Below are 22,997 nucleotides of genomic sequence, written 5' to 3' on the forward strand. Positions count from 1 at the left end.
TGAGGTCACAGAGTGTTAGATATGGCTGAAATATGACTAAAATATTACTTTATGTACGCTGAATAACATAAGCAACTAGATCTTATTGTTGGACAACTCTAGGAATTAATGATGTCCTCCAATACTTAGAATATAACACTAATCCTGAGCTCTAAAATGAACTGACACCTTTTAAACCTTGAAATGATCTCCATGCTCACTAAAGAGTTTAGGAAAAACCAAAATGAGAATAAAAAATGCTGATTTTCCCAGGCTAGATGGATAATTAGATGGATAATCCATAGAACTAGTGTGTACATGTAACATATACATATGTATCTGCCTATACATATATATAGACATATACATACATATGTACACACACATACACATATACATACATATGTAATATGTATATTTGTGCGTATGTATGCATAGATAGATATAAAAGTATATTGAATGGACACATCAGCCAGACTGACATATATGTGCATGTGTGTGCATGCATACACATGTATATGTGTGTACATCTTGCATGAACAATGAACTGGACCCAGAACTGAAGCGGAGAAAGAGAGCAAGCTCAGTTCCTTTGGGAAATGGCACTGTACTTTTAATGATGCCAAGTTTCTCTGTGAAATAAAGATCCATCTTTACTCTTCCAACAATGCGGTATAGCTAGGAGTCATACAATACCACTACACCTAAAGAGGTCAAGTTGGAGGATCTCCTAAAAGGGCAATGGAGAGGAACATGGTGGATATGAGGAGCTATAGAATCTTAGCAGTGAAGAATGACCCAGGAGAAGGACGGATGAAAGTCATTGAATACATATATGATCAGAAAAGGTCATACAATCACTTGGTGAAAGCAAGGTATATATGACAAGTTGAGTCTGAATATTGTATTGATGGTAGCCAAATGATGACAAGAGATCTATAAAAGCCCTTGTGGCAGAATTACAGAAGGACCAAGGATATTGCACAGAATAAGAAGCTATGGATGGGTTGCTTCACTGAAGAAAGACCTTCCACCAATCAGACCAAAGATCCATCAAAGAGAGTTTTTTAGTATCACTTTAAGAGTATTTTCACAGTTCAATACTACAGTAGAAAATGAAAAAAATATATATCATCTTTTCTAGCGGGAAGGTAACAAAAGAGGAACACTTACGGCTGGCTCTGGCTGCATCAGCAGCTACATCCACAGAATCTGCAGAGACAGCTGTTACCAAGATAACTATCACCTTAGAAGCATCCGGCCTCGCACCATGGACTTCGGAAGTGGCATATCTGACAGCAAAATTCAATGCGTTCCCTGAGAACAAAAAAGCAGGCCCCTAAAGAACCAATATTGATAGCGACATTACAAATACCATAGTCCTAATGCCTTTGTATCCAGTATGAGAAATGATGTCTTCTGAACTTGTTTCAGCCAATTAATCAGCCAGTATTGATTAAGCACCTACTATATACCAGGAACTGATCCTGCAGATTTTAGAAATTTATGCCAATAATTTATGTGCATTTTGGGTCTAGGGGATAACTTTACAAATAGACACATCTAGATGATCCCATCATTTTTCCTCTTCTCTCCAATCTCCACATCTCATTTCTTCCCTTTTCATAAATATTCCACAGCCCCTAAATGGCTGATACAAATTCAATTAAATTTTAATTCTATTCATGAACTGTTTAGTAAGCACCTATTATGAGTAAGATACCGTGTCCCCTCCTATGTTCTTGTAGGAATCCATGGCTCCAGTAAAATCTATGTCCACTGATGGTATCTGAATTCAATTTATTTGGTTCTGGTGTGATCATATTGTATCTAGGATTTCACAGACTCATAGAATATCCAAGTAGAAATGGACTTCAGAAATCACCCAGTCCAAATTGTACTTGAAACATGAGTCCTGTACTAAATATCCCCAGGGAGTTGTTTGGCACTGATCAAGTACCTCTAGTGACCGGAAAATCCCTCACTCCTAAAGCAACCCGTTTCTACTCTGGAAAACTCTATTAAGAAACTTTACCTTATGTCAAGCTAAAAATCTCCCTCCCTCTAACTTCTATCAATTACTTCTACCTATCACTCTACCCTCTGGGGTCAAATGAGTCAAATACCTCTTCCATGTGACAGCTCTTTAAATATGTGAAGAGCTTCCAATATAGCATAGGATCTCCCCCGAAGTTTTCTCTTCAGGCTAAAAGCCCTCAGTTTCTTCAGGTAAATAACTACTTTCCCTTTCAATTATTTTAGGCAAGTTTAATGATTGGGTCAGGGAGGTGTAAGAGGAATGAGTTACTTGTCCAAAGTCCTACCTTATCTCAGCAACAGGGCTTAGCCTAGTCCCTAGTCCCAGCCCCTAAGTATAGAATCAGAGAATGGAGCAGGGGAGACCTGCAGCCTCGAGGCTACATGTGGTCCTCTAGGTCCTCAAGTGTGGCCTTTTGACTGAATCCAAACTTCATAGAACAAATCCTTTTATTAAGAATTTATTTATTAAGTCTAATCTAGACTGTCATCTGATCTCTCAGTGAAAAAAGCAAGCAGTACCTGCCGCCATTTAGAAAGGGCAGCCACAGCCTGGAGCAGAGCTGGCCCCCTCCGCGAGCCTTAACCATGAAAGTGAGACCACGGTGAAGGTACTGAAGAAGCTCTCGGTGCCACCTTCCAAAAGAGCATGACTTAGAGAAAAGTGAGGCAGCCTCAGCTCAATCTCTTTCTCCAGAGATCCCTTCTGCAGCTCCCATACTTCATCCTGGCCTTTGCTGACATATCTGAAGCAACTCTCAAGAGGTTTTCTTTCATATACATGTGTATAAATATGTGTATATATATATATATATGCACATACATATATATACATATATATGCACATACATATACATATATCTCTATATACACATGTACATACATATATTCACATGCATGTATACACATATATTTATATGTATATATTTCAGACAGAGAGAGGCAGTAATTCTGGGAGTCTACTTATATCATATATAGGTAGCAGGTCCTAGTAAAATAACTGAGAATAGAATTCAGGGATCCCAGATCCCTTATCCCTTCTCTCTCTCTCTCAATCACTCTCTTCCATTCTCTCTCTCTCCATATATGTGTGTGCATATATATGTATATGTATGTATATGATATATATGCACATACCTATATGTATATCTACATATACGTATTATATATATATACACACATACAAGCTATAGGTAGCCCCCCAGCATCACTACCTCTCACCATCTTTTATCTCTGTATCTTATCCCTATATGCCTTCTAGTCACAGAAAAACCATAATTTCACTTATCTAATCTGCTTGGCTCTGAGATCACTATACAATCTGCTTCCAATATTGTCCAAGAAATCTTCTTCCCTATATTCCATGGATGTATTTCATTTGGCAAGCAAACCTTTAAAATGATCCAGGGGGTTTGTGACTTTTTCCCCCTGAGAACAGAGAATATTCTTTCCATTTTGCAGATTGGAAAATGAATCCCCATTGAGGTCACATGACTTGCCTCAGTTCTGCCAATAAGTCAGGGATAAAACTAAAAACAGTGATTCATCATCCCTCTTGGAAAATATCCAGTTGAATGCAAGGCAAAAACCAAGAAAACTGTTCATTAATATCATGTGTTAGGTACTGAGAAGCCCAAAGCAAGATCTATTTTCTCAGGAATTCATTCTGAGTCAAAGAGTTGGGATGGGCTCGGTATTCCCAGCCTCATTTAGCCCTTTTGTAATAACTTCTTACTAACGTAGTGTTTGGAAGCTCATATGGCCAGCCCAAATAATCATGGAATTTAGATTTATAAAGAATCTTAAAGAACATCTAGCATTACAAGTTAATTTTATAGATGAGGATATTGGGGCCCAGAGAAGTTGAAGGACTTATCCAAGGTCACACATCTAGTCAGCATCAGAGTTGAAATGGAACCTGGGTCTCCTGACACTTTCATTCCTACACAATTACCAATTAAACTGGGGCCTCCTTCAAGCCGCATAGGATCCACAAGGCTCAGTATGTATTCTTTATCCTGGCGCACATCCCATGGGATGTCAATGGTGGTGATATGTCCATACTGGAGCACTGATACTTTAGTGGCATGAGGCCCTAAAAGAAAACATAGAACACAGACTGTGTCATCCCTCAAACCAGGTGGGACCAGTACATCCAAGTGCTAGCATCTCCCCTCCATCCTCCTTCTTCTCATCCCCACTCACCCAGATTAGCTTTCTTAATAATTGCCTTGACAAAATTCTTCATTTCTTCAAACTGAGAAGCTGGGACGTTTGAGGAACCATCCAAGAGGAGCACCATGTCCAAGGGCTGAGTGCAATCTGTAAAAAGGATGAATGTGATATGGAGTTTAGAATGGAGTGGTCCTCAGTTGACTGAAAAGCATGGATTGTTCATATGGTCTCTCTGCCCGGTAGCATACATTGCATTCATAGACCTCTGTTTTTTTCATATTGGATCCAGGCTAGTTTTGAAAGTGAGAAGAAAGATATAATCTTGAAACTCAAGAGTATTTCAGCCTTCAGGGCATGGAGAAGACTTCTGATGACATATTATATTCCTACTGCCACTAGTGTTGGATGATATTTCCTTGAATAACAGAAGACTACAGTTCTAGCATAGATTAAAACAGTGGCCTGGAGGTATGAATAGAAGACAAAATGGGAGCAGGACGACAAGGTGAAACACACACCTTGAGACATTCTTGAAACAATGTGTGGACAAGTTCTGAGCCCTAGTTTTTTTAGGGCCAAGTCAATAGGAAATACATTATTGTACTAATATATGTGTGATGGTAATAATAACATGTTGGATGACACCAGGTCAACAGGTCATTATAATCTAGTCTGAGGTGTAAAGAAGCTGCTTTTTGATAAGATGAGGATGTCACATAGCTTTCTGTTAAGAAGAAATGATCCAAGAAGAGGTCACGGGATCATAAATTTAGATCAAGGATGGGGACTGTTACCTTGACTCAAGGCTACATGTGGCCCTCTGAATTCAAACTTCACAGAAGTTTGTGAAGAAAATTGTGAAGTTTGGTTTCACTCAAAGGCTGCACTTGAGGGCCTAGAAGACCATATCTGGTCTCAAGGCTGCAGGTTCCCCACCTCTGAGTCAACCCCCTAGTTTTACAGATAAGGAAACTGAGATCTAGAGATGTTTGGTGACTTTCCCCAAGCCACACAGATCTTAAGCGTCAGATTGGAACCTAGGTTCTCTGACTTAAGAGTATTCTTTCCACAGTAGCCTAGTCACTAAATGGAGATGACTTAAAAGTCCATGAGCAGCTAAGAGGTACAATGTCAGAGTACTGGCCCTGAAGTCAGGAGCACCTATCTGGCCTCAGACACTTTACTAGCTATATGACTCCGGGCAAGTCACTTAACTCTCATTGACTCAAAAGAAAAATTCTAGTATAAGCATTAAAAAAGAACAACTAATGTGAAGCCAATAATTCTGTCAACTTCAGTGACTCAACTTAAACAAGTGTCATTATATACAAGCACATCTACCATGTAAACAAAAGAGCTGCACTGCCACAGCAGATAAGTTTAGGATGATCTCTTAAAGGCAGCAGACAGGTTACCTCATTGGTACGTTGGCACAACTGAGATGTTAAAAGAATAATAAGAGGAAGGAATCTGGTGTGTTGGGTGTTGGAAAGCATGAGCTAGAATCACACATGACTAGAAAGCTCTGAGTTTGATCAGCCAGAGACTATGCACCCCTAGAAAATTTCAAGAATCCTCAGTGAGAGATCAAAGTGGGACTTTGGTGGAGAAAAATATATTACTCTATGAAACAAAAATGAAAGGATAATTTCTCCAGGACCTTCCCTCAAAAAGGGTCAAATATTTGAGCTGATCTCATACATCTTTTAAGACACATCTGGAAGGTTAAGAATATTCAGAGATGAGTCTCCCTGTTTAAGAAGGAGTAGAAGGTTTGAGTCATGGAAATGGAGCAATGAATGGGAAAAAAGAGGCTTTCTCAAAGTCATAGCACTAGTTAGTAATGGAATAAGGATTAGAACCCAGATCCTGCAGAACTCCCAGGCACTCTTCTCAATATTAATGATATTCCTGGCTCTAAATCTTGGAGCGTCAATTAAAAACCCAGCTTCTAGATCTTCCCCTACAATGGTAGAAAAATATTACCCAGGGCTGGTGGTAGTGTGGGTAGTCTTATTCCCTCATCAGAGCAACACCTCTGCAGAACCAAATCAGGAGCTTCCCAAGGCAGTCTGTCAAAGTCATTTATCAGGATTGGAACATTGGGCCGGCTGAGCATCTCCAACTCATGGATGTCAGCATTGGGGCCCACACCAATGGGGATCACCTGAATGTCCTGGGGTAAACGTTTGATCTCATCAGTGGCAGGATTGCTCACTACCATGTATACTAAATGAGGCGCTTTCTTCCGATTGCCTTGGCTAGAAGAGAAGGTATTCTCAGAAAGGTATTCAAGGGCCTTCCCAGTGTTGGTCCTATTGCCTCCCCGATGGTGTATCTGCTCTATCCTGTCCAGGATATATCTCTTAGACTGAGTCTCATTGAAGGAGAACTCCACAGTCACTGTATAGGAGTACTGTATGATGGAAATGTGGATGCTCTCTTGACTCACATCCATCCGTTGAATCACCTGCTTCATGAACTCCTTGATCTTGTTGAAGTTGCCTTCACCGATTTTGTCTGAGCCTTCTAGCACAAACACCACATCCAGAATCATGTGTCTACTGTGTAGGGAGGTTGGGGATACCAAGAGCTCTGGACTTGCAGTAACCTGGGCTATCTGGGAGGGGACAGTAGCAACAGGAATATCAGGTACCAGATCACAGAGGTAGCCCAGGATCTCATCCCGCCTTTGTTCCAGCTCATTCACACCACTAAGCAAGTAGGCCTTGTTTTCTGGAGCCTGCTTCTCAATGAGACGAATCTGCTTAAGGCTAGCATGGGGCCCTAAGCCTACTGGGATCACAATGACCTTTTTCTTCTTCAGGCCTTGGACATAGCGGGCTATACTCCTGGCCATGGGAGGGGGCTCTTCACTGGCTGTCAGAAGCAAGGCAATTCGAAATGCTTCAGGGCGGTCAGCTTTGCTAAAGAGATGGAAGAGGGTGTACTTCAGGACCTCGCTGGTGGAAGCCACCTTGCTGCCAGCATACTTCACCGAACTGGCAATGCGACGAAGTTCTGAGGGCCGCTTCCGGTCTTTCAATGCAATGTAGGAGTGGGTACCATCATGGTATTCCACAACAGCCACCCGGATGCGCCTCTGAGAGATGTGTAAACGCTCCATCACACCGACTACAAAAGCCTTCAGCACCTCAAACTCAGCCTCCGACAGTTTGGAGGAGCCATCCAGCAGGAAAGCCAAGTCCAACAGCTTGCTACAGTAGAAACTGTGCAGGGGAGGCTCAGGGGTATCCTCATGGTATGCTGTGGTTGGGGCAGCTGTGGTGAATGATGAGGGCAACTGCAGATCTGGCTTCTGGCAGGCTTCACAGGTCAAGTTCACACCATCACAGTGGCTGTGGGGGAGAGCCAGAAATGGTTGAAAATGCTGGAGAATCTAGAATAATCTCTAGCTTGGTCTGACATAATTGTAAACCTAGTCCATGTATGAACATGCTTTTAGTAATATGTACCCCTTAAATTAGAGGCAGCTAACTGGTGAAGTGGAAAGAGCGTCGGACCTAAAATCGGGAAGATCTGAGTTGGAATCCTGCATCACAATTTGTGACCCAGAGCTTACCACGTAACCTCCCTCATCCTCTCTTTCATACAGTAAAATGAGGCACTTTGATCCAGTGATTCCCAAGGCTCCTTTCAATTCTAAATCTCTGATCCCATGTTTATATTATTGCACATACACTTATCTGATCCGAACTTCCATATCATGTATAGCATGCCTCCCCACCACCATTAATACACACCAATTACCTAACTGATAGAGGTATCTGGGTGGCACAGCAGATGGAACGCTGGGCCTAGAGTCAAGAACTCCTCAATTCAAATCCAGCCTCAGACATTTAGTAGCTGCACAACCTTAGGCAGGTCATTTTACCTCTGTGTGCCTCAGTTTTCTCATTTGTAAGATGGTGATAATAATATCACCTACCTCCTAGAGTTGTCATGAGAATCCAATAAGATAATATGTGTATGTTGCTTAGCCCAGTGTCTGGAACATAGTAGGTGCTTCATAAATGCTTGTTTCATAAGCTCCCTTAAATGGCTTGTGAGACAGCCAGTGACTCAAATGGATACACTTGAGTTCAAATCTGGCCTCAGATGCTTAGCAGTTATGTGACCCTGGACAAGTCACTTAACCTCTACTTGCCTTAATCTACTGGAGCAGGAAATGGCAAACCAATCCAGTATTTTTACAAAGTAAACCCCATAGAAGGTATTGGCATGCTGTGGTCCACAGGATCATGAAGAATCAGACATGACTGAACAACTGAACACCACATGACTTCTACTTTCACAATAAAGAAAAGCCTTAAATTATAGGAGGGAAAAGTAATCCATTCCATGTATAAAGAAAAAAAATTTTTGTGTTTGGTCTATGGACTCAGTAATACATGGTGACTCAAAGTTAATTTATTTTCCTCATGTGTCTTCTTAAATAAAAGCATGCAGTTATAAACCAAACCCCATTACTACCATTTCTAAGGAGTTACTGGAACTTGGTTTTCATCAAATAACACACACATACACACACGCACACACGCTAAAAGCTTGGAAATATTCCTTACAGAAAAAAATTGATGTTTAGTATTTGTTGTAATAGGATTTCATAAGTATAATTTGATAGTTATATTAAAATAATAATAATTCTCATCTACATAGAATTTTTAAGGTTTACAAAGTATTGTTTTGTTTTTCATAACAACACTGAATAATTGGCAGCACAGGTATTAGTCCCATTTCATAGTCCCATTCCCATTTGTTGCATTAGTACCTATCCTAGCCCCCAGCTGTTGTCCAGTGGACCATCTCATAGATATAAGACATTTCAACATAGGAAGCACAGGGAAAAATTCTGGATGAATATCAATTTCCAGAAGGGGAGACAAAAATCCTGATGGCTGCTTACTACCAGGTGGCCTGAGTCAATTTACATAACCTATCCAAAACTCAGTTTCTCCATCTATAAAATAAGAATAATAAAAGTTGTCTTGCTCACCTCGGAAAGCTCTCATGAGGAACAAATGTATAAGAAGCTATTTTCTAAGCTACAGCATATTATATAGATGTACAGCATTAAGTGTGTGTTTATTCTGTTGGGAAGCAAAGAGAAAATAAGGCTAGTGGAAAATATATTATTGATCTTCAGTAATATAAATGGGCATCAAATACCTGAATTTTTTTCTCTTTTACCCAATTCTTATGTTATAAAAATTGTAATATGACAAAGTTTATTGTGAAAAATAGATTCTTCCCAGGAACAGAATTAAAGAAGAAAATGAAACATTCAATTTTTTTTTAAACTGATTAAGACCTTGGAAAAACATAATACCTGCTAAATTTTTCAAGACTTCCATATATATCAAAGTGTTTATGGCAAATGCGGCAACAAAGAACAGGAAACAGATGATCATCAACTGGATGTTATGAAATATCACTGGGCACTGCAGAAGCAGTGAGTGTGGTAAATAAAGAGAAGCATGGAAAGACATGAACTAATGCAAAGTGAAGAAAGCAGAGGCAAGGAAACGAAAGACATAATGGCCACAACAACAAATGAGGGAAAATAACCTCCAAAACAACTGAAAATGAACAGAAAAAGCATGGCCCTAAAGAAGAAATATAACAAGACACCTCCACCTATTACTTTGCAGAGGGTGGAGAGTGGAGGAATGCAACATGGTTGTAGGACATTGCCTATATTGTCAGATTTTTTTTCTTCTTTATCTTTTACAAAAAATATATATATATTTTATATGGAATGGTTGGTTCTCTGGAAAGGGATGTGTGTAGAAAGACAAGGATATGCATACATTTTTACATTTATTGAAGTAGCTGAACTTGAAAATGGTGTACTATGGGTTAGACTAAATGTCCTCGGAAGTTCTGCCCAGCTATAGTCCTGTAAACAGGATGAGATGAGAGTAGAATGGTCAATTTCAAGGCCATAGGTGCAACTCCATCTGGTTGTACACAATTACTGTTCCACCTGTCCTTCCCACATGAACACAACACAAAGGTAAGGGAAGATCAGTCCCCACTGAAGAGAAAGCAAGGTTGCTTTCAGATATTAAAGAATGACTTCAGCACGTAACCCTTTGGACTGTCACTAACATTTTCAGAAATCCTGCTGCTATTCTGCTCAACTAAATAAAGATCAAAAGTTCAATGCTTGATGAGCACATCAGCCCCTTGCAATGAGTCTGTGGCCCCTCAGAAGTCCCCACAGTCTAGGAACCACTGGACTAAATGATTAAATTCTTGATGCTATTATGATTCTGTGCAGGTATCACCTTTTGTCACTTTAGAATGCCATATGCAGAGTAGGATTGTCCCAAATGCCAATTAAGCCATTACCCAGTGGGCTGAGAAATAAAGGGACCTGTATTTTTTAAATGATCAGAGAGAAAATGTCAACTTCTTAAGCCCCTGGAAACACTACCCAGAGACCATCATGAATGATTTTCTCATTCTGCTTTGGAGAGGCCATCCAAATCCTTACTAGAAGTAAAATTAAAACCTCTATTAGCAATCCTCTTCCTCCTTTTCAGGGGAGGTGAGGGATATGTCCATGTTCTACTGCCTTTATTTCTTGAAATCCCTAATCCAGGCTCTGTCCTTCATTTTCCATCAGTTTCAACTTAATCATGGGGAGGAAAGTGGGGCAGAGATTCATTAGGAAGTTAGTTCCTACTTTCCATGGACTCAGAGTCCATAGGATTTATTGCTTTAATCCTTGGGTTAACATTATGTGAGTGACATACTTTCTAGTTTCCTGTTTCCTCTGGGTCTTTGCTTTAAAAAATCACCCTGGGCAACATTTGCTCTTGTTTATACAGATGGTGGGGCAGGATCTGACTCTGGTAGCTGTGGCCAGAGCACGCCCCCCACCCCACCCCAGTGGGTTAAGTTCTCGGAAGGGCTGATCAGCATTAGGGAGTGGTGTTGAACATATTGACATCTTAATATATGTTAGGTTACTATGAAAATGGCTTCAGAAAACTCATACCTCTCCACTAGGAAACTGCACTGTACTCTGGGATGGGAATCCAGGGGAGGTAGATATTGGCAGAGGGCTTAGGGTCAGGGGTCACAATACATTAGAATTAATCTGCGAATTTTCAGCGACATGAGTCACTTCCTGCGTCCATAGCTAATCCCTCCACCCAAGGTGCTCTTAAGGCAACAGGAGTTCCTCCCTCCTTTGCTCTCTATACATTCATTCCCAGAAAAAGTCTGATATTCATAAAAAGCTTCCTGTGGTCCAGAAATGACATACTTTGGACATAAGAGCTCACATTACGCAAGCATTTAAGATTTATAAATCACTTTCTGTGGGACAATCTTGGTCAGTAGTGCTAATGTTATCATTCCCATTTTACAGTTAGGAAAACTGACACTCAAAGTTGCTTATCCCTGGTCATATAGCTAGTGAGACTCAGAACCAGGATTCAGACCTAGTGTTACTGACTCCAAAATCAGGATTTTTTTTCTCTCCACCATTAAGTCAATCTCCTGCATTCAGTCAGAACTATATCTAACCCTTTGGGGATCCATAGAACATGGGGAATGGGATAGAGGGTTTTTAAAGATTTATTGGGAAGCAAAATTCAGAAAATTCCCCTGCTGACCACATCTAACATTTCTGAATCTACACAGTTGCAAAGGCTTACCTTATGTAATAATAGCAACTAACATCTACATAGGACCTACAATGTGCCAGGCACTGTACTGGGTGCTTCACAATTATTGTCTCATTTGATCCACAAAACAGTCCCAGGAAGTAGGTGCTATTATTATCCTATTTAACAGATGAGGAAACTGAGGCAAACAGGGATTAAATGACTTGCCCAAGGTCAAGTCCCTTGTAAGCTCTGAGGTTGGATTCCGGTCTTCCTGATTACAGATCCAGCACTCCATCTACTATGCCACCTAGCTACCTGATTATGCTGGATTATGTGTAATCAAAACATTCTATTCCTTTCAGCTGTAAGTGAAAGTCAATTATTAGTACCCCATGTCACTTTCCATGATGAAAATTTTTCACTTTCCATGATGAAAAAGGATACCAACCTCCATAGAGAGAACTGGTAAGTTCTGCATACAGACTGAAGCATATTTTTTTTCACTTTGTTTTTCTTGCTTTTTGTATGTGGTTTTGTTTTGTTTTTTTTTTTTTTGCAATTTGACTGGTATGGAAATATGTTTTGCATGACTTCATATGTACAATTGATATCATAGTGTTTGTCTTCTTAGTGGGTGGGAAAGGGGCAAGAGGGAGAAAGACAATTTGGAGTTCAAAATTTTTTAAAATAAATTTTAAAAACTTTTAACGTAATTGGGAAATATTTAACAAAATTATATATATAAAATATGATATATATATATTTAAAGCATTTGTACTTTGTCTAATATGCATCTACTTTACCAAAGTTTGCAAAGTTTGGGATCATCCTGGTTCAAGAAGATTCTCTTTCCTTGTGAAAAGCGTCGCCCCTCCAACTCACATACGGGACAGTCCACAGGGTCAATACAAGTCTGTAATAGTTCATCCAGGATCTTCCCTGCCCAATAATACATCAATCATTTCATTAGGAGCTGTGGTTTCCACCATGCCCAATGTAAATGACTCCAAACTAAGAGGACAAACCCCAAACTCAAACTCTTGCCTCTTCCAATGATTAGCTAAGAATACCAGGGTTTATCTGCCTTACCTCTTGGTGCTTTTGTTTCCCCGTCTGCAAAATAGGAAGAGCCCAATTCAGCTGAGCCCACTTTGTGCTTTAAGACAAATAAAATTCTATCTACAAGTCCTTATAATTCTTCAAAAGAATGACACTACATAATCTAAGGTGAGAATACAAGGCCAAGTGTGGACAAGGAAACCACAGAACCTCTAATGTACTCTAAGGTCTTATTGAAATGACTAGTTAGATCTGTTATTAACTTTTTACAGAACTAGATTTGCAAAAAAAAGAGCCTGGGATAATAAATTTGGAGCTGGAAGGGAATGTAAAGGCTCTCTACCAATTACACCCTCCCTTATAACATATGAAGATTTTAAGTGGCTTGCCTAAGGTCACACAGGCAGAGATAGAGCTTGCACCTGGGTTCTCTGGCTCTAAATCTAGTGCCTGATGTTCTAGAGTAGAACAAGGAGAACAGCTGAGAATACTTAATGGATGGTCATGGGTCCAACCTGCCGTATTTAGTTTCCTTTGCCAAGGATGGTCCCAGGGAAACCAGGCCAGGTAAGGTTAGCCCACATTCAAGTCTATCATACTCTTCTAGTCTATTACTCATTCAGGGATTAAATCCTCTGGGGAATCCCATAATACAAATGGGAGTAGTTACCTGGAGGGCAATGTGCATGGCATCCTTCCACACATTGTACTGGACATGAAAGTGGCTCAGGGTGTTGGCATGTGACGGGGCAGGCAGAAGCACAGCTATTATAGCGCCACTCACACTCATACCCACTTTCTCTACGATTCTTCTCCTCACAACTTTGTGCTGTTTAAAAGAGAAGAAAATCTACAATTATGATCATTAAAAAAACCAAAGGGTGATGGGAATGCTAGTGATAGGGGGAGAGATAAAGAAAGTGATAGAGGTGGTTAGGGGATGCTGGTATTGATGACAGCAAAACCACGATGGGAGAGATGATAGTAACAACGTTCTGACATTGGTCAGTGGTGTCACAATGGGTGTTACAGCCCAGAACTTCTCCAGGTCTCATTTTTGTTGTTCAGTCATTTTTCAGTCGTGTCCAACTCTTCATGACTCCATTTGGGGTTTTCGTGGTAAATAGTGGAGTGGCTTGCCATTTCCTTCTCCAGCTTATTTTACAGATGAGGAAACTGAGGCAAACAGGATTAATGGACCTGACCAAGATCATACAGCTAGTAAGTGTCTGAGGTCAAATTTGAACTCAGGAAGATGCGTCTTCTTGACTCCAGACCCAGCGCTCTATGCACTGCACCACCTAGCTGCCCTGTGTCTTTTATAGAGAACTGGAAATCACTCATGCTAATGGAGTAAATGTTTTACAGTGACATTTCATCTCTTTAGGTCCCCAAAGGCATTAGAATCTGTCCACAAAGTGAACCAAAATTTTGTATGAGTTACCACCAGAAAGAGACTGCTCTGACTCTCCTGATTTTCCTCCTTCCTATATGACCACTCAGTCTTTGCTGTCTCCTTTGCTGGATCCTCTCCCATATCATACCCTCTAACTGCAGGTTTCCCAAAGGGATCTGTCCTGGACCTTGTCTCTTCTCCTTCAAGAGTACTTCACTTAATGGGCTTAATTACCATCTCTACACTGATGAGTCTCAAACCTACCTTTCCTGCGCTAATCTCTCTCCTGATCTCCAATCTCACATCTCCATCTGCTCCTCAGACATTTTGAACTGGATGTCCAATTAACTCATTATATTCAAAAAAGAATTCATTGTCTATCCCTCTAAATGCTCCTGGCCTCTTACCTTCCCCATTACTATAGAGGGCAACACCATCCCCCCAACTCTGTCAGGCTCCCATCTCTCAACCCCCATATCTAAGCTATTACCAGAGCCTGTCACAACAAGCCTTTGCAACATCTCTCTCTCCTTTGTGCCCCTTTCTCTCCTGACACTGTAGTGCACTCTAGTGCAGGCCTTCCTCATCTCAAACCTAGATCACTGCAGTACCCTGTTGGTAGGATCACCCACCTCAAGTCTCTCTGATCCATCCTCCATTCAATAGTCACTAAAATGATTTCCCTAAAATGCAGGTCCAATCATGTCACCCCTGCCCATCACCTTCCACTAAACAAACTCCCCTGACTCCCTACTGCCTCCAAGAGCAAATACAAATGTTCTATTTGGCATTCAAAACCTTCAAAGCTTAGGCCCTCTTACTTCTCCAGCCTTCTTATTCCTGAACATGTACACTTCTATCCAGGGACACCAGCCTCCTAGCTTTTCCACAAACAAGACTCTGAACTTTCTTCCAGCTGTCCCCCATATTTAGAATGTTCTCCTTCCTCAGCTTCCCATTACCTCCTGGATCAATTATAAAATTCTCTGTTTGGCACTGAAAGCCCTTCACAACTTGGTTTCTACCTTTCCATTCTTACACCTTACTTCCCTCCTTGCACTATATGATTCAGCTACACTGGCCTATCGTCGTTCCTCACACACAACACTCCATCTTCTCATTCTGCTTCTACCCTACAATGTTCTCTGTCCTTACTCTACATCCTACCTTCCCTTAACTGCCTTCAAAACTAGCCCAAATCTCTCCATCTACAGGACCTCTCCTTGGCCCCATCATCTCCATTAGACCTTACATTTACATCATATATATCTTGCATATACATAGTTGTTTGCACGTATTCCCCCTCCCCATTATAGTGTGAGATCCTTGAGAACAGGACCCATGATAGCCTTTCTTTGTATTTCCTGTACACAGCACAATGCCTGGGACATAGTAATCATTCAGCAAACGTTATTAACTGACTAACTAATAGGGGTGTTAGGATCCTTGCTACATCCAATGTGATTGGAATCTTGGGTATCCAGCTGAGGTTGCCTGAGACTTGTGCTTCAGAGGTGAGCTAGGTCAGTGGCAAGGCCTAAGACTGGCAGCTATTGAGCTGAAGGAGAAGACTGATTCTTACATCACTCTTCCCTTGATTTCCCCTAGCATAGTCTGTGATCTGGTACTAAAATCCTATACACACACATACCTCTCCTCTCCTTCATGTTTTAATACCAGATACATGGTGATAAGTAATTCTGAGAAGTCACTTCAACCTTGATCACACCATGAACTCTAGGGTGATGCCATGATGAGTTCCATGACTTACGGCATAATGTGTCAGTCCTCCAGTTCACCACTGTACCATGCTGGGCACACATGTAGGCATAGGCAGCAATGACATCACAGAAGCATGCACAATCCCCAATGGATTCACAGGAACAGGTGTCATATATGCAAATATCCAGGTATGGCTCTGGGTCCACCTATGGAAAATGTCAAATGCCAACACTGAGAAGTACTAGTAATTGGGTAGAGAACCATGGCCAGTGGCTGTGTCCTGTGACCCTGGTGAGAACAAAGACTAATGTTTAAGGCAAAAAAATAAGAGAGAAAATGAGATCCAGTGGTTGGAGAAATGGGAATATGCAAAGAGTTCCTGAGTTGTTTTTGATTCTGGGGGATAGTGTTGATTCAAGCAGAATTTCTCATATGTCCTGGCCCTGAAACACTAGAACATTCTCCTTATACATCTCTCTATCTGTCCATCCATACATGAATGTACATAGTGAAGCACATTTTATCTGTGTTTGCATACATATATCCACACCAGCAATCCTCTTGCTTCTCTCCCCCACAGTTTCTCTTTTCCTTTGTTTTCCTAATTGTAAGGTACCAAAAAAGCACAGGATATCAACATATGTCGAGAATATCTTCATGATCAACTGGTCAAGAAGTATAGGTTTAGAAATAACCATAAGGTAAGGGCCTGAATATTATTGTTAATGCTGGTAGCTGTATATTTATATCTCTTTGTGGTTTACAAAATGCTTTCCTCACAGCAAATATTATTTTCCCCATTTTAAAGATGAGGAAACTGAGACTCTGGAAGTCAAAAAATTTGTCCAAAGTCACGTAGCTAGCAAGTGTTGGAACCTAAACTTAAATCTAGGTCTTCTGACTTCTCATCCAATATTCATTCCCCTATATCACAGGATGGCTATATGGTCCACTTCCAGTCCAGATGGAGTCATGAAAGTCCCTTCTCTCCAGTGGTACATTAGAAAGAATACTGGATTTCAAGTTAGACACCATGGGTTATATTGAGTGAGGTGCTGGAGTCAGCTTGAACAGAATGATGCCAATTGTTATATTATCAGTGTGAATGTTTATAACTAGAAAATCAGCCAACACTACACATCAAGAATAGGTTTCTTGTTTTGTTGCCTGTCTGGACTTAAGAAAGTAATGGAGAAAATGTTAATAATGCAGATTGAACTTAAAAGAGTGTCCTGCATACATTCCATTTTTCCAGGAGGCCATTTGTTAAACATTTACCAGTTCACTTCTGGTTTTATTCCAGGCTGATCTATCTACCTGCTACTATAAATTAAATATTCTGTGATAACGCATTTCACAAACTTTAAAGCATTATGGAAATATTAGCAATTGGTATCATTACTTGTATGATCTTAGACAAGTCACTATACTTCTCTACGTCTCACTTTTCTTATCTATAAAATAACGGGGATTGACTTAAACAGCCCTAAAGTCCCTAAAGATATCATGTAGCTGTACTTAACCTCTAAGTGCTCTGGGCAACTCTCTAAAACATGGGTTCCTAACCAGTAGTCCATGAACTACTTATGGGGAAAATATTTTGATAATTTTATTTGATATAATTTATTTCCCTTGTAATCTAATATATTTTGCTTTATGCACTTAAAAACATTTTGAGAAGGCATTTATAGTCTTCTCTAGGTGGTCTAAAGGGTCCAAAATACACAAAACCCTTAAAAATCCATGCTCAGACTATAAATTTCAGAGTAGATGCCAACTTACATTGATAGAGGGAATTTCCTCACCAGAAATTCCCTTCACCAATGAAATCATTGTTCCAGATACCATCATCCCTACCTGACCCCAAAGAAGGTCTCTATGGGCTCTAAGTCTATGTTTGTATGAGTCTTTCCAATGAAGAGCCATGAGACAACCCAGATATTTCAAGTTGATGGTATGGATATGGGTTGATATAGGTACATAGAACGGTCTTGATTTCCCTCAGCCTCTTTTCAAACCCTTCTATCTACTCCCACCTCTAATCATAATCAAGAAGTAAGAGCTTTCTGTAGACCAGAAGACCATTGGAAATCATGTAGTTCATACAACTTTTCCAGGAACAGAGAAAAATGATGAGGATAAAGAAATTGGGGGCTGAATTAATATCATAACCACAACTAAATAGCACTTTAAAGTTAGCAAAACACTTTATATATGTTAGTTAATTTTATCCTTGCAAGAACCTTGGGAAGATAAGTAAACTGAGGTAGGCAGAGGATAAGTAACTTACCCCAGGTCACAAAGCTATTAAGTATTTGAGCCATATTCAAACTCAGATCTTCCCAACTCCTTGCCCAGAACCCTAGTCACTGGACTCTGCCTCCCATCCAGCCCTCCACACCATAAAAGGAACAGTACTGAAAAGGAAAATTAAGTTATTATGATTAACTTTGTTTCGAGAATTCTGTGGAACTTCTTGAAATAAATGGAAATATTCTAAATCTTAGCAAATCTGTTTTAGAATAGACTAAAAGGGAGTTAAGAGGAGATAATAAGATCTGGAAGAGATTTAGGAAAGGAAAGAGCAGAAAACTAGAGACAGCAAAGGGGACATTCTTCTTCTGAGACTTGAAGAAAGAGATTTAAATCCTGAAATCTGAGTCTCGATCCAAAGGGAAAGCCTAAATTTGGCTAAGAAAATGAGAACTGAGCAATTGTTATACCACAAAAACTTCTGGCTAATTATACCTCTCTTTCTCATGAATGGATTGACTCATCTCAGAACGAATGTGTCTATTATTTTCCTCATTCCCATGTGGAGAAACCTGAGATATGGACTGAGGAAGGGATCTGGCTCAGGGCACATAGGATATTCTAAGGGCAGAAGTCAGCATCTGCACTCTCCACCTTGAATTACTCAGGTGATTGTTCCATGTTTAGAGCTCCTCCACCTTAAGTTACCTCCTCCAGGTACTTACCAATTTATTGCACTCCCGGAAGGTATCACTAGTCAGGATCCTACATGAGGAGTCTACCACCGTCTGCTTCATGATATTGTTTTGACAGGTGGCAGGGGCACCCTCCGTCAATACCTGGGGGACATCGAGGAAGATAAAATAAACAAAATTGGTTGAGCACAGCCCAAACTGAAGTGAGAGGTCTGTTTCTGCCCCTTCTGCCACCACATCAATCCCCTCCTATCAGCATTCCACCTCCTACCCCTACAATGAGGAGAGGGGAAGAAAATTCAAAGAACCAGACTTCCCTGAGCTCAGCCAACAAAAACAAGTACTACTCACTTCAGTGGTGTCGGCACACTGTGGGTTCACTTTCCAAGAATTCCCAAAGTCCACTGGGCCCATCTCCAGCTGCAGGCTGCTGCTGGTGAACTCATTGTTCTGGTTGCCATCAAAATTTCCACACAGACCACACACTCTCTCCTAGCAAAACAAGAGTTAACAAGATAACGATGCTGAAGCTGAGGAAGAGGGTTTTCTAGAGATGCTGAGTAGGTTTGTGAAACAATAAGTAAGGCATGGCTAGGAAAAGAGGAAGCAGAGATCCATAAACCAAAGAGTTAAGGCTTACACTCATAGTTCTCTCAGGGGAAGCTAAATGGTGCAGTGAGTAGTGCATTGGACCTGGAATCAGGAAGACTCATCTTCCTGGGTTCAAATCCGGCCTCAGTCACTTACTAGCTGTGTGACATAGGGCAAGTCACTTAATGCTATTTGCCTCAGTTTTCTTATCTGTAAAATGCAGATCTGTAAAATCTGTAAAATGCAAAATCTTTAAAACCACTCCAGTATCTTTGCCAAGAAAACTCTAAATAGGGTCACAAAGAGTGGGACATGACTGAAACAACTCATCAACAAAGGTTCTGTCTCTTAAAAGAGTCCCATTATAAAGTTAAGAAAAGTAAGAGCACCTACTCATAGAACATTACAGCTGGGAAAAGCTGAAAAAGCCACAGATAATCGATGAAATCCATTCATTTTGCATCTGCTTGGTACCCACAACTCATCAGTGTCCCCAACTGGACTCTCTGACTGGAGGACCTGGCCATGGGTTCTAGAGGTCTATTTCAGAAAAGGCCTTAGCATAATCTTCTTTGGACTTCTCCATCATATCCCCACTGCAGCTACCTTCCTCCAAGTCCCCCTCCTCATCCCCTGCCTTTCAGTTGTCATTTATGTGATGTCTCACCTACTAACCTATAAACTCCTTGAGGGCAAGGGTTGTCTTTGTTTTATTCTCATGTATATATCCAGAGTTTAGCAGACTGCCTAGCCAGTAGTAGGTACTTAATAAATGTTTGTTTACTGACTATGACTGTAGATGAAGAAGCCAAGATTTAGAAGTGTGTATTGATGCTACATTTTTGCTTATTGTTAATATAATTTTGCTTCTTAATGGGAAGATCTTCCCCATCCATTAATAGGCCCATGGGACCTGCTTAAGTCACTTGGAAGCCTGAGTCACATGAGTCAAGCCACATGGAAAAGGAAGGGGTGAAGCAGGAAGGGTGGAACAGGAAGAAGCAGAGCTAGAACAGAGCTGAGAGGAAGTTGGTCAGAGAACAGTCAGAGCTGGGAAAGGCAGCAGCTAGTGTGAGTGGGAGAGTTTGTTGGTGATCGTGTTTAAGGGAACTGGTTTGTGGGAAGCCTAGCAGAGGGAAGGTTCAGAATGGTGTTGTTCTCTGCTTTATTGCGTATAGATTTTTGTTACTTTTTGTTACTTTGATGGATTTGGCTTTTTTTTATCTGAATAAATGTTTTGGCTCTGTCTTCCATGTGGAGAGTCATATTTCATGTTTCAGAATTACAGTGGCATATTCATGGCTGCCGTAGGCACTGTCAGTATCATGTTGTTGCTACAAAGTAATTCATCTAAAGTCCTGAAACTTAAGAGACAGAGCAGGGTCCTAACATAGGTCTCCTAACTTGACATCCAGTTCATTTTCCACTACACCACACTATCTGCCTTACTCAAGAGATATGACTTATGTGGGTTTGTGCCACCTATCAGAGGCAGAGGTAGGCAACCTTGACCAGGAAGTCTCCAGTCTGACATGTCATTCTGTGTCCTAAAGGGGTAGACAAAGGTAGGTGATCTGTAGGGAAGTGAGGAGAGTAGGAAGGGGGCTTGTTTAATATTAATAACACTTTATAATTATGTTTTCCTTTGGTGAAAAGCTGACTTAATAGAAGTATCTTGAACTAGGCTCTGTGGACTGGCCTGTCCACATTCCATTCACTTGTGAGTTCTAATCTTTTAAGAAACATTGACAAAGTATAGCATATCCAAGCAGTCTTAAAGCCATGTCATAGGAGATAGAGTTAAAAGAAAAGAGAATCTTTAGCCTAGAAAAGAGAATTTTCTAGAACTCTAAGATACTCAAAGGATAGCAAATAGATAATATTTGTTTTTCAGTCATGCCAACTCTTCATGACCCCTTTTGGGGTTTTCTTGGCAGAGACACTGAAATGGTTTGCCATTTCCTTCTCTATCTCATTTTACAGATGAGGAAACTGACGCAAACAGAGCTGTGACTTGCCCAGGGTCACACAGCTTGAAAGTGTCTGAGGCTAGATTTGTACTAATGAAGATGAATCTTCCTCACTCTATGTTCACCTAGCTGCCCCAATAGATAATGGAGTAGATTTATTTCTCTAAAACACAGAGTGAGGCCAGTTATTAGAAATTACAAGGAAAGATATTTTACTTGAATTTTAAGGAAGAACTTTATCACATTTGGAACCTACATGAAATTGTGAGCTTCCCCTTCACCAGAAGGGTTCAAGCACCTGCCAGAAATGTTGTAGAAGATGTTTTTTATTGGGTAAGATATTAGACTAGGTGACCCTGTATTCCTTTCCAACTCTAATTCAGTGATTCTATGAATGTGGGTGGACCACATACCCACAATCAAAGGAAGACCAAGTGAATGAAGGGAAAGAAAAATAGAAAACAGAGCAATGACTAAAAAGAGAGGGCCACTTACCTGATATGTTTGTTTCAGAATAACGGAGATTCCCATGTTCTTATCCCAGATAAGGGAGATCCCTTTGCCTAGTAACAGGATGTAATAGCGGCCTGACTCCACCACCTCAAATTGAGTCTCATCTTTCAAAAGCTTTTTCACATTCACCTGAAGGGGAAAATAGATAGGATAATGAAAATGTGTTCTTTTCTAGACCTTTCCAAACAAGGTTTCAGAGAACCAACCATCCCTTCCTCAAAGTTGTTAGTCCTTTGGCCTCAGAGCAATGACTGTCTTTCCCTTTTGTACCACATGGTCATTCAGGAAACAAAAGTGGAAATGGTAATAATTTTTATCATCACATCAAAGATACATGAAAAACAATTAGGGGGCAGCCATGCCACCGCACACACACACACACACACACACACACACACACACACAGACCTTCATAAACAAGTCCTATTTGAATACATATAGCCTTTTAAATAGGTTCTAACGGGTTAATGACACCATTAACACAGCCTATTTGTGATTGTGCTCTTCCTTTGTTTTTGAAGAAGACCATAACATCAGAGAAATGATGACATGACTTGCATTTGACTTCATTTTGAGTGAGGGAGGGCTGTGCAAGGTCACCAACCTCACATTCTCCTCCTGAGCCATCTGGATCCAGTGATCAGATATTCATCAGGATGACGGGAGACAGCCCAGGATGTAATGGGAGACTTTGGCCTTTTTCAGCTAAGACCTATTCAGGTACTTACTTAGAGTGAGGTGATGCCCATTCAGTGAATAGGATCCTTTAAGAAGTAATCAGGGAGAAATAGAAAGAGAAATCCCATTTAAAGCTAGGGTAGACACTATAAAATATTTGGGAGTTTACCTGCCAAAACAAACCCAGGGATTATATGAACACAACTACAAGACATTTTTCACACAAATAAAGTCACATCTAAGTAAGTGGAAAAACATCAGTTGATCATGGGTAGGCCAAGCCAAT

At 40.5% G+C, this 22,997-nt stretch overlaps 1 protein-coding gene across 1 annotated transcript in view; it reads right to left on the reverse strand.

The window, feature by feature from the left end:
* The window catches only part of VWF (von Willebrand factor), a 213,489-nt gene that overhangs the window by 64,524 nt on the left and 125,968 nt on the right, over positions 1-22,997 (reverse strand). The window contains exons 22-31 of the mRNA XM_072653709.1: positions 22,016-22,162; positions 19,311-19,451; positions 18,990-19,103; positions 16,061-16,217; positions 13,564-13,722; positions 12,638-12,773; positions 6,178-7,550; positions 4,222-4,338; positions 3,971-4,111; positions 1,153-1,296 (exon numbers count right to left, since the gene is read on the reverse strand). Of these exons, the coding sequence (XP_072509810.1) occupies positions 1,153-1,296; positions 3,971-4,111; positions 4,222-4,338; positions 6,178-7,550; positions 12,638-12,773; positions 13,564-13,722; positions 16,061-16,217; positions 18,990-19,103; positions 19,311-19,451; positions 22,016-22,162 (2,629 nt within the window). The remainder of the gene's footprint in view (positions 1-1,152; positions 1,297-3,970; positions 4,112-4,221; positions 4,339-6,177; positions 7,551-12,637; positions 12,774-13,563; positions 13,723-16,060; positions 16,218-18,989; positions 19,104-19,310; positions 19,452-22,015; positions 22,163-22,997) is intronic.

The sequence above is a fragment of the Notamacropus eugenii genome, chromosome 3 (assembly GCF_028372415.1).
Source record: "Notamacropus eugenii isolate mMacEug1 chromosome 3, mMacEug1.pri_v2, whole genome shotgun sequence".
Classification (NCBI taxonomy): domain Eukaryota; kingdom Metazoa; phylum Chordata; class Mammalia; order Diprotodontia; family Macropodidae; genus Notamacropus; species Notamacropus eugenii.